Source organism: Ascidiella aspersa, chromosome 4 (genome assembly GCF_963924565.1).
Source record: "Ascidiella aspersa chromosome 4, kaAscAspe10.2, whole genome shotgun sequence".
Taxonomy (NCBI): domain Eukaryota; kingdom Metazoa; phylum Chordata; class Ascidiacea; order Phlebobranchia; family Ascidiidae; genus Ascidiella; species Ascidiella aspersa.
In genome coordinates, this window is record NC_139450.1 from 32,116,443 (window position 1) to 32,129,119 (window position 12,677).

The 12,677-nt window shown below is 35.3% G+C and overlaps 1 protein-coding gene and 1 long non-coding RNA gene across 2 annotated transcripts; both read right to left on the reverse strand.

The window, feature by feature from the left end:
* Window positions 1–371: 371 nt before the first annotated feature.
* LOC146157528 (proto-oncogene tyrosine-protein kinase Yrk-like) lies at window positions 372–10,647 on the reverse strand. The gene is made up of 12 exons (XM_083388237.1): window positions 10,635–10,647; window positions 9,953–10,040; window positions 9,406–9,501; window positions 8,478–8,581; window positions 7,967–8,101; window positions 7,172–7,330; window positions 6,205–6,332; window positions 4,754–4,876; window positions 3,677–3,824; window positions 2,891–3,022; window positions 1,935–2,080; window positions 372–425 (listed from the first exon to the last, which is right to left on the reverse strand). Exons 1-12 carry the CDS (start codon window positions 10,645–10,647, stop codon window positions 372–374), a joined length of 1,326 nt encoding a protein of 441 aa, XP_083244363.1.
* Window positions 10,648–10,837: 190 nt separating this feature from the next.
* Window positions 10,838–12,673, reverse strand: LOC146157529 (uncharacterized). Its single transcript, XR_014494839.1, has 3 exons — window positions 12,534–12,673; window positions 11,736–11,789; window positions 10,838–10,940 (listed from the first exon to the last, which is right to left on the reverse strand). It is a non-coding gene; the product is annotated as an uncharacterized LOC146157529 (long non-coding RNA).
* Window positions 12,674–12,677: the final 4 nt, after the last annotated feature.

Here is a 12,677-nt window from a genome sequence, read left to right on the forward strand (position 1 = left end):
AATCGTTTATTTAATTCACTTTCTATGGGTAATCCACAATCTGTCCCCCGATATTGGCCTTTGCGTCTTGGTCGGCGCTGATTACGTCATACCTTGGACGTAAAAAATTATATGACGTCATTCTGAATTATCGCCATAACTGTGGTTTATTAGTTCACATGTGACGACGAAGAACAACAGACAAAGAAAAATGCTTTGGCAGCGCAAAGCATACGCGTAAATCGTCCACAAGATTGCATACAAGTAATTAAATAGGCGAAAAGAAAGAAACAACGAAAAACAATAAAGTAAAGGATTTATCTGTGAAATAGATTGGATGTTGTAGCAATATTAAATTCGCTGCATAAACGTATCGGTGGTTTTAAGTTTCTTCACTGGTTTTCAAATTCCGGCTCATCAAGGTTCCAAAATCCGCCCAAAAAATCCTGCAAAGAAACGAATCGTGGTCAGTATCTTTGCCTTTTTCTCAATATAAACCAAATCTTGACAATCGTTACTAGCATAAAATGTTGTGTACCAGAGCTGTGGAGTCGGTTAAAAATAACCCGAGTCCGACTCCGGCCAAAAAAATAAACCCGACTACCGAGTCCTGAGTTCGACTCCGGTCAAATATGCAATTTCGTCGAGTCCTGAGTCCGACCCTGATCCCACAGCCTCTATTTCACCTATTGACGTAACTAAAATAACGTTGATATTCAGAAATCCGCTTATAGGGGTGTCGTATAATTCATTCACTTACACGGTTGGAAAATGTTCCATCCTAAGCTATTCCACCTTTACAAATTCCAGTTGGCGGCCATATCAGTTTTAAAATTTGGTACTGCGCATGCGCAGGTCGGACTCGGGACTCGGGGAGTTTTACGTGGCCTTACTCGAGTCCCGAGTCCGACTCCGCAGCCCTGCTGTAAAATTTTGAAATGACTTAGGTTCCAGTCTAGTCAGTTGTGAAATAACTTAAGTCCAAGTTTAAGGCTTTTAAAAAAACAGCAATTTAAGTTCCAGTTCAAGTCATAAGCTGCCCAAGTCAATTCATTATTCGAGCAAGTCATCTCCAAGTCAAACCACTAATATACTCATTATACGATAAGACCATAAAAATGAGTCAACTCGTCCGATTAAGAGCAATAATTCAATTAAAATAAACAAAAAAACAACAGCAAATATAATGGATTTACGTGCAAAATTTGAGATAAATAGCTCTATATTTTATAATGAAATGTTAAATAAAAACACTTAAGATAAGGTTGGAATTTAGATTTTTTAATTTGTTTAATTATTTAGTCATTTGAAATAAATTTTTGGCAGTGTGATTATCAATTGTCCGATATTATCGTTGCTTCTCGGATATTGGGGTTGTATCGGTTACAATCCGATACCAATTTGATCATGTTTTCATCGTCCATTTGCAATCCAACTCACTTATTTTTACCTTGAAAGATAGATTGAATAGCAGTTAACAACTGAAAGTAACTTGACTGACTTGATGCTAAAGCTAATTCAGAAAAAAACTGAAGATTAACTTTTTAACGTTTCATTTCACCTATTTTGCTTATTTCACCATAATGCAGGAATTTGGTATCGAATCATATGGCGATACTTTTTTTAAATATCGGAAATCGTTATCGGAATAACACATTAATTAATTATCGGAGATTCTAACTTTGATCATACTCGTCTCTGTCGGTTTCCACTCTGGTATAAACTTGGTTTGAAGCTTGAGCGTATTTTTAACTAAAAATCAATTTTAGTTCTTTACTTGTTTAATTTAATATGCATCACGTTTTTTAGTTTTTTTTATCCTAAAAGCTGTCAATTATAAACTCACAGAGGCAATTTGGCCTTTAAATGTGAAACTTCAATTTGTATTATTGCCAATTATTTACCGGCACGCAATTTTTGTGAGTTTTAAAGCCTAATAAACCTCATAAACCAACCTTGATTTGGGCGAATGTCGGCCTTTCGCAGCTTTCCTTCCCCCAGCATTGCGTCATAATGCTGTACAGCAAGTCATTACAACCAGCTGGTTCTTCCAGAAAATTCCCGTTACAAACGTAGGTCGTTACTTCAGCGTTGGTTTTATCTGTAATTGATTTGTTTATAAGCCTAAAATAAAAGTCGAACTCTAAATTGGAAGAAATAATTAAAACACATAATTTAAGATATTGGCATAAAAAAAAAAAAAAAAAAAAAAAAAAAAAAAAAGTTTTGAAAGAAATGCTTTTCCGCCTTGTGTTCAAGAGAAATTTTTCCTATGGAATGGTTAATTACCAGTGTTGTAAACAAGTCATTTTAAAATGACTTAAATCTCAGTCAAATCTTTTGTACAATATTTTATGTCTAGCGATGATATTTTTATTTTTTTTTTTATTTTTTTTTTGTAAAAAATGCAAATTTCGTCATAGTTTGATGCTTACAATAACAAGCCAAGTCTCAGATCATGCAGTTTTATATTAGGTTACCTCCACGTCAAGCCAGTGATGAAAACAAAAACTAACAAAAAAGTAACATATATGACGCAACTTGTTTAAGGTGAAAAAATTAGATAAATTACCAAATTTTATGCAAAAGAATTTTATGAAAGCCCCTAATTTCAATCCGTGACGCAAGGATTTAATTCCAAGTCAGGTCATTAAAACAGTTTTATAATAATTTACAACATTCAGCTCTCGTATATATTGAACAGTAATACATTGTGAAAATATAACTTCGTATATTTTACTCCTTTAAATTTACATTTTTTAGTTTAAATCAGGTTGTACTTTTAAAATACATTTTTTTGGTGATTAACAAAAATGTTGCTCATCTATTTTACTCGATAAAAATAAAAAATCTTTTATTATTTGTGGCCTTACGAATTAAACAAATGCGTTTCGCCACCACTATTAATTACCCTCATAAGGCAGTGCGCCTTTGGTTGTGATTTCGTAGAGAAGGACCCCGTAGCTCCATACGTCCGACTTGTGGGTGTGAGTGTTGAAAGCTAGCACCTCAGGGGCAGTCCAACGTACTGGAAACTGACCGGCTGAAACAAGTTAAAAATCAAGTTACAATGCTGTAAAATTTTACGCAAAAATTTGCAGTATAATGGTTGGAGGTTGGAGCAAGACGTAGTAAAAATATCAAACAGAAGTATTTGCCATTTTAAACCTTTCCAATATCTCGTTAGTCATTTTTAACATATGCTGCAAAAGGTTCTCAACCGACTAAGGCATTCAGAACACATATGTGGGTTCGTAAATAAATTGGAAGGAGTGTATCACACAAATTTGCATTCGGAATTTTGCTTTTTTTAACAATAAAATCGACCTGCTTATGTTTTTCGTAGTTATAGAGTGGTAATTATGTTTTGGTAAGAATTTGCTTGATGCGATACATTTAAAAAAACTGTATATGATTGGCAACCCTATCCAATCACCGAACCTTATAATTGAAGAGTCACGAAAGATTGGTCAACTTGGTTTACCATTCTTTCTAAAGCTAACGTTTTAAAACACACAAATTTTAGTACACATTTTCATTGTAACTGACCCAGACGAAATATTTGCAGCATAGGGCAAGATGTGTTCTGCACGTCTGTGGTAACACTTGACCGTTTGCTTTTCCGGGCAACACCAAATATTTTGCCTAATAGCTAAGCAATAGAAAGTAAATAACCAGGACTGGGGTACTTTCTCACTTGTTTTGTACTCGGATTCGGGAATGAACCTTGACAATCCAAAGTCGGCGATTTTGCAGATAAAGTTTTCCCCGACCAAAACGTTAGCAGCCCTGAGATCGCGGTGGACGTATCTCATCTCCTCCAAGTAAGCCATACCGTTTGCAACCTATAAGGAAAAAGTATGCACGTACGGACGCACTGATAGATTTACGCACGTACGCACATACATATACGTATATACGTCATTCAGTACCAATACAATTTAGCATATACGCATATACGCAAGTACATGAACGTATGTACGCATCAACCCTCATTGAATTAGCCTCCTAAACCTTAAATTTCGTGTTAGAGTTGTAAGAAAATTAATCTTACCAACTATATATGAAATGTTTAGTTTATAATTTCTCTCGCGGCATACGTTTGTCAACATGTAAATCATTGACTTTTTGATGGGTAATTGCAACATTTGCTTAGGAGGCTGCCAAGGTTTGCTTAACACAAGCACATTTTTTACATTCCATCTACAAAGGCATTTCGCTTTGAAAATCGAGACCCGAGTCTGGCTCTGACTTAACGTCCTGTATTCCACCCATACATGCAACCCAAATAGGGTGGATAGAAGGCAAATCCATTTATAACTCTTTCACTAACAATACGTGGTTAGAAATATTCAACCCTACAAATGTAGCCAACTTATGTTTGATTGCGATCGATTGAAATATTTTTAAAGACTCTTGAACGAATGGTCTAGTAAAAAAGTCACAAGAATTCTTATTAAACCTTTTGAACTTTAATTGCATTCCAAGCAAGCGATAGAGGTTAATTTGTTACGTCAAAGAACTCTTTTTTGCTTGTCCCGACAACAATGGAACATTTAATGTTCCGCTACGCGATCGACCAGGTGAAATGTGGCCCCTGCGTAATGCAGTTCCACAGTAATTTACAATGTGCAGCCTTATGGGTTGCGAACTTTCTACTGCAGACGCCAACTTCGGACTCGTGACTTAAGTAGCCTAGATAGTCTTTATTTGACTCTCCGACTCCCGACTTCGCAGCCCTGTCTTTCAGTAGCAATCCTAATTAGCGTTATACCTGCACGGCTGCGCTGATGGTTTGCGACAAGCTTGTTTGCGTTCCAGTTGAATTTTTGAGAAAGTTTGACAAACTGCCGTTCCGCATGAACTCCGTTATGATGTACTGCGGGTCCTCTGCTACCTGGCGTTATAACAAGTTTTCAATGTGAACAAAAAGTAAGAAATTCAACTAGTAGATAATGTATTGCGCAACTTTCCGATGGCTGACATTTTTATATTTTCCAATGTGTAGGATATCTATATATTCTTTTGATTAAACTATTGCCAAGAACGTAAATTATTGTTGTGTTTAAGGTAAACGCCTGCAGAAATCTTTTTAAAATGAGAAAAAAGTTTTTTTTTTTGTTCCATATTTGTTGTGAAAATGTTCATTGAGGTAATTGTTTGTTAATTTAGAAACCAATTTTGTATGTGACGGACTCTTGCAATTTTGCTCTGAAGATAAATTAGGGAATCTATGTTATATTGTTTTGGTACGTATTTGATGTAAAAAAATGTCCATGTATTTGATGTTCGTAAATTTGGAAACGAATAATATCAAGGTGACCCGAAAAGTCATTGCAGACTCACCGAATCTGTTGATCAATATCAAGGTGATTGTTCATTTCGGTAAAATGTGTAAACAAAAAAAGCACAGGATTATTAAAAATGTTTTTTATGAACTACCGTACTCTCCAATAGCCTGCTTTCCTTCAAAGAAAACACAAAAAGGAAATTAAAATCTATGGATGTCCGATAATATCGGATCGGAGCCGATACCCGATACCATGTGATAGTATCAGCACTCGTCCGATACTAAGGTGGTATCGGTGCCGATCCGATAGCAAATTAATATCGAAATTTAGGCACGAAATTCTACCTTAAAATGTAAATTTATCATACACAATTGTAGTTTAACAACTGGCGGTAACTAAACTCGTCGCCACAGCAAACTTGGGCGAAAAAAATGGTTGTAAATTACCTATGAACGTTTCAATTTGATCAATTTTTTAATAATGACGTCATCAGGTATCGGATCGCGATATTTTCAAGCCACGATACCGGGGTATCGGAACAAAATGTCGAGTATGTGATATACCTATTTAAATAAGAGATAGACCGATATATCGGTTTACCGATAATATCGGCCGATATTTGGCTTCTACCGATATATCGGTATCGGTAAATGTAGGCCGATATTTTACTACGAAAAATATGATAAAATATGGTGGTTTTAGCATTACGCCAATTTAATAAAAAACAATAGTTTAATATTTAATAAAGGTACATAGACTAACACTTTGTTAGAATTTTATTTTCAATTAATTCAAGTTTTGAGCATTTCCAAGGTATATATAAAATAATCGGTATCGGTATCGGGTATCGGTTGACAAAATTGTAAAAAATCGGTATCGCTATCGGTCTAAAAGATTGATATCGGTCGATCTCTAATTGAAATCCTTGCATTACCACTGCGAGCAGCTTGACGATATTTTCATGGGTCAGATTCGCCATCAGTTCAGCTTCAGCGATGAATTCCTCTCGATCAATTCGACTTTTCGGAGTTTTAATCGCGATGTCGAACTGATTCCAGCGTCCTGGAATCGAAACAAGTTTTATATGACATCACGAAGTTACGTCATCATAGCGTGACGTCGCAGAAAAAATTAAAGATTAAACACGCCAGCTGTTCTCGAGAAAACTCTTGCGCAAATGTGCGGATGAAATTCAGGCTAATCACGCCAGGCACAAAAATGCTTTTATTTTATTCAACTTCCTAAAACTTTGGGATTCACATGTTGTTCGGAATAACGGCATTTCTACTTTATTAAACAAAAAACTGACAGGGTTACAATATTGTATTTAGGTTATAATTACCAACAAAATAGTGAAAGCCATTTTTGCTTTCTTGCGTTGTTAATATTTTCGTAGGTCATTTCGCGTGTGTTCAAATTTGTCGCGACTTTTATGGAATTACTTTATAAAGGTAAATCAAAGTTTTGCCTAATTACAACAAACAACTTTTAGTGCTTCAATTCTATGCATTTCGAGTGTTGGCGATATGAATGACGTCATTTGGTACCTACTATCGTATATCTCTATATTTTGAGTGATGCAATAATTTGATGTTTTATTTGCAAGAAATATATTACCAGGGGTGCTGTTTCTAACGTTCAGCCTGGTAAAACAGTTTATATAAAGCACGCCACTTGTTAAAACTGCGCTGAAATCTTTGAGTCAGCTGCAAACAACACATCCGTAGCGGCCCTTTATGCTTATCGACGCACACTTTATTATTGCAACGAACCGGACAGATTGCCTTTTCTCTTCCTGTGCATCGCATTGTGGAATTGACTGTTTTTTTTCAAAGCTACATAAAGCGTCTCGCTTCAATACTGTTATAATATAATCCATCAAACGACATCTTAATCCTTACCTTGGTAAACTTCCCCGAAATTTCCGGAGTCCAGAAGCTTTAGTTTTTCCACGCTCGAGCGATTTACCCTCAATGACGTCAGACCTAGCGACAAGATGGGGGGAGTGGCTTTGTGACGACATGGTTCGATCAGACGACCGATTATTTCGCTCGCGTTTTCTAAAAAATAGAAAAGGTATTTAAAAAAAAAAAGTTGTTTAAAGATATTTTTTTTTATTCTAAAAAGATTTTTTAGTTTAATTCGCTGTTTCAAAAAAAATTTAAATTTAAACAGCTTAGAAATAATCCAAAAAATTATTTTTTGTACCGGTACATTCAACTAAAATTTGCTAACCAGTTTAAACTTAAAATACACGAAACAAGCATGATCCGCCTTGTCAAAAGCTTAAACGCTCCGCCATTTTAACAAACAAATTTTCAACAACCTTAAATTTGAACCTCAAAACATAACACAGTATAGAATGAAAGAAACTGAAAAATTTAACATTGCTAGCCATTAAAGTAACACAGGAAACTTGAGATAATCGTTCAACGGGAAGTGTAATTTATACACAAATACAATTTAAACAAATTAAAAGTAGATGGTGGGATGGACTGTTAAATAAAACATGGCTCGGTAAGAAATTGAAGTTTTTTTCACCGGTACAGCGTAGCCTACCTGCAAAAATTATTTACCGAAACGGCATAGCGGACCATTGGATTCAAAACTATTTTGAAATATATTTTTATCGAAAGACGTTAAGTGCTTGGTCTTAAGAGCTTGGGCCAATAAAAGTATGAAACAAATCAGGTCACCTTGATAATATTCGACCAGTGACAACAGATCCGGAAACTTCAAGCGTTGCTGGAGATAAAACTGTCCGTTCTCGTTGAAAACAATGCAGTGTACAACGTTTTCGTGCGTTTGATAAACCGACAGCGAATAGTTTCCTGAACGAAATAAAACAAAGTTTTTTAAATAAAGAAACAATAAGAAATAGTCGTCGTTTAAACTTTTGTTCTATACCAACTAATGAAAAGCAGCTCGTGCATTTCCTAAAATGTATAATAAACCCACATTTAAATGGCTACCATTCATTCGTCTCCATTTGCATCATTTTTCTTCGTCTAAACCCATTTATCGTCATATAAGTGTTTTAGTGTTTTTTTATTTATCTGTTGGTCTTAAAATCAAAACAATTTTCGGACTGCTTATCATTTCTTTGTATTTATATCATTATGATATACAGCTTATCATTCGGAAGCTTATTTTTCAAGTGCTTGTCATTGGAACACCTTCGGATTCTATTCTGTTTTTGTTAGTTACCTGGCCTTGAAAGACATTTCCGCACCATGAAGGTTCCACGGGACGCCGGTGGAAGGCTGAGCAGGCGGACGCACTCTTGCCGACCCAAGTTGCCAAAATACCAGCTGTGAGAGGTTGGTATACATTAGAACAGTGCTTCCCAACCAGTGGGCCGCGAAGCATTTCTATATGTTACAGTTTTCTATTGGATCGGGAAATTATTGCATTTTCATTACGTAGCAATGCAAGAATAACACAAATTCCTAACAATTAGATCTATTGTGTCGCATTAACTGTTTCAGTGCGTATGCCAGTAGTAAATCTGCAGGAACTTTTATATTTTGGCCATATCTTATTGTAGGTCGCACTATAAAACTTGCATTAAGAGTGGGTCGCGAACTGAGGTTGGGAAGCACTGCATCAGAAAACGGTTTCTGTTCAAATACGCCCTTTGTATATCAAGAAACGAGAAGTTGTTGTAACAGAACGACGATGAGATGTTGGTTTTAAAATAGAAATATCTGGTCAATAATAGGGTGAGATAAAAATAGGGGGCTCTTTCCATTTGGTACGTAGAAAGCAACGCAAAAAACGGTCTACAAATGCCGCATACCGCAACGCACATTATTTGGGTTAGGCTGCGGGTTAGTGTTTGAGTTAGGGTGGGTCAATTATTATTATATTTAGTATTAATAGTAATGCTTGGCCCACATAAACCCAAACGCTAACCCACACTCTAACCCAGATAATGCGCTCTGCGGTATACGGTATTTGTAGACGGTTTTATTTCTACGTACCAAATCGTTGGAGCGCTAATATCTGGTCAATAATATGGTGTGATAAAAATAGAAGCGTTGTAAATCAAAAAGTATATTACCTGGAAGGTGTTGTTTGAAAAAAACAAGCAAAACATATATTGAGGCACAATCCAGCAATAACAACAACTTACGGTTGTCCTTCCAAACTGTTTGGTGCAGCTAGGAAGTTTGTGGGGACGAATCCCTCTCTGTTGCTTTCACTGCGAACTCGACTCCACTCTTTCCCGCTGAAATTCATAGAAATTGTATTACTTTCATAGAAAGCCAACACACTGGAAATTAATGTTTGGAGCATAATGGTTTGAGGTAGTAGTGAGCTGTTATAAGAATATAAAGCCCATGCAGAAATAAGTATAAATTAATTGTTTGTGAAGCCAATTGACGCCCTTCTCTAAAATAATAAACAAAAACACCCAACTCCTTTCTAAACCTTTTAAAGAGGGTTCTATTAAGCAGCAAGATGCTGAATTTATTTATTTTTTCATAAGTCTACACTCGTTAATCGGTGGACAACTTATGAATGATTGGAAGAAGTATATTGCCATTTGTAGTGCTGTCGAGTGTAAATCAAAATAAGTTGAATTAAATTCTTGTTTTTACACCTATTGCATGTTAAATCAAATGCTGCTATATTCTGTGATCACTCTGATGTAAGTACATTCAAACGCTAAAACCCACATTTCCAGAATGGTAAGGTTTTCTCCTCTCAGACATTGCAAGTGTTCCGTAGTTGGTGCGTCAAAATCATACGATGTCCTGTAAATTCCTGTAAATAAAATATATAATAACCTTGTAGTTACCATTTACAAAACATAGTTTTAGGGTAGGAATTTCCTCAAAGGTGCGCAATCATGTAAATTTAATGTGTTATCGTTTTGGTTAAATTAAAAACTAATTTGCTAATCCTTAAATTTGAAATTTCGCATAAAATTTTGTAAAGGAAATTAGTCCTGTTTTTAAAGACATACACATCTATCACAAGAACCACAGCCCAAAACCTTGCTATATTCTGACAAGCTACCAATGTTATTTGACTTTTTTTCTAATTATTTTATATAGTTTCACCACGAAAACATGACCAATGCAATTAACAGCGGGTATTTAACAACGCAGTTTCTCATTGCGTTCAATAGGCCTTGAAGTAAATAGAGAGCCTAGCCGAATACCTTTAAAATTAATTCTGAGCTGTTTATACAAGGGATATGATCTATTTGGGAATGTTTTGATAATCTTGATTATAATCATAACACGTTGTGTGAAAATTGTTTGGAAACCACAAGACTTAATAGGCCCGATAATAAATTTTAAAGCCAAAAAGGTCGAGTAGATCGACAGCATCTTGATTAAGACGTTTCGATACGAACTTGTATCATTTTTCAATTGGTTTCATTTGGCTAGGGCCTACACCAACTGAAGATGATACAAGCTCGTATCGAAACGTCTGAATCAAGATGCTGTCGATCTACTTGACCTTTTTGGATTTGAAATTTATTATAAGCTACATTACAGATCTGTGCATGGTGTGCCCAATTAATAGACCCGTTTCGTGAATTCTTTTCATTACCGTCGGGTGACGTAATAGCGAGCGACGACACTGGGTTATCAACTTGCTCGGTAGGTGACGCTGTTCTGGGTTGCTCTGTTCTCACTCGAACCGGTGCGCTTCCTGGAATGGTAATGAGGAATCGTTGTGAATTTAAGAAACTCAAAAAAATTATTAGTCAAACTGTAAAAAATAACACAGAAAAATAAAATTCAAAGTTAAATGTATTTTTACAACAGTGTTGTAAACAAGTCATTTTGAAATCACTTAATTTCAGTCAAGTCATTACTACAAGTCATCTCCAAGTCAAACCATTAATATAATAATAAAACGACAAACCATTAAAATTGGTAAACTCGTCCAATGTGCAAAACTTGCGATAAATAGCTCAAATTTATGATAAAATGTTAAATAAAAACCTGTGACTTCAACCCCTTAATTTTTTTGATGTAATGACTGTACAAGTCAAGTCATTTGTCTAAAAGACTTAAATCAAGTCAAGTAATTTTACCAAAACGACTTAAGTCATTTGAAAAAAGTGACTTAAATACACTTCAGTCAAGTCATTGACTTAAGTCATGACAACACTGATTTATATCATTTCAAAGTGCTATTGTTGAGGAGTTATTCTTGTTTTTGGAAGTTTCAAATAAATAGTCTTCAGTTCTTTTAATAAAGACAAGTATTTTTTTACTTATGGTATGTCAGCGGGAGAAACCTTAAATACGTCAGCACGAAGCAGTTTGGTTTAGCTTTCTTATTTTTAAATGTTTGTATCATTTGTTGTTGTGCTTTGTTCCAAAAGTAAAAAATTGACTAAAAAACAATGTAATTAAAAGAACTGTACGCTTTGCAGCCATTGATAATAAAATGCTTTCTGATTTATATGTTGACGCAATAAATGCCTGACATTCATACCTGCATTTCTAGTTGGGGTTGCGTTAACTTCCCTCAGAGGTAATGCTGTTGGTTCTGTTGGATATAAAAATAAACTGTGCTACTTACCAAAGACAAAAACAAGTTACCGGAATACGATGTTCCGGTAATGAACAAAATCTATGTTACGGTAATGAACAAAGCGAGGAAAACTGCAGAGTTAAAGCTTCTCATTACACGAAAAAAAAGTTAAAGATTTTATTTGTCACCCGGTTAAACAGGAGCGCTATTGACATTTTAATATTACACGAAAAAAAGTTAAAGATTTTATTTGTCACCCGGTTAAACAGGAGCGCTATTGACATTTTAATGAGGGTAATAAAATGTAGGCTACACAGTCGTGTAAAGCTGCAGTGTTTCATTCGAACATTATTATTTTTTTTACACAATCTTACACCACTTTAGGCAAGTTTAAAACGAACAAGTAAAGGGAATCTAGGAACTTTGTAAAACAGGTAAAGGCGTGGATCTAGGAATTTTGTTTGGGTGGCCATGACATTTTATTAGAGATAACGTTACCAAGTTACGTCATAATGTGACGTCACACGGTTACGTAAAGATGTGACACCACAAAGTTACATCTAAATGTTGCGTCATTAAAAGAATAACCTTATGAACACATAAAAAGAAAAATAAGTAGATTCGCTCGTAGCGCGAAACGTTTTTAAATTTACTTAGTTAAACTAGGCTAAAACACAGTTTTGGGGGAAAATACCCCCTTGGATCCTCCCCTGGTGAGAATTTTTGCCATTTGTTCGGTGTTTCTTTCTTCTTACTTACCGTTTTCATAGATGTTGTCAATTGCTTGGTTTACATGTCCTCCGTTCAAACTATTCGCATCTGAAGGTGCATATTGGTCTGCCTTGCTTTTACAACAGCAACAGCAGCAGCAAGTTTTACAACACCACTTAAAGCATAGACATG

Bases quoted from the DNA above. Each gene is read 5' to 3' on its own strand.
- LOC146157528 (XM_083388237.1), bottom strand. The intron at 4,877-6,204 runs GTAATGCAAGGA...TTATAACGCCAG, and splicing joins TCGTCAAGCTGCTCGCAGTG to GTAGCAGAGGACCCGCAGTA. The intron at 3,825-4,753 runs GTATAACGCTAA...TTTTCCTTATAG, and splicing joins CCATCAGCGCAGCCGTGCAG to GTTGCAAACGGTATGGCTTA.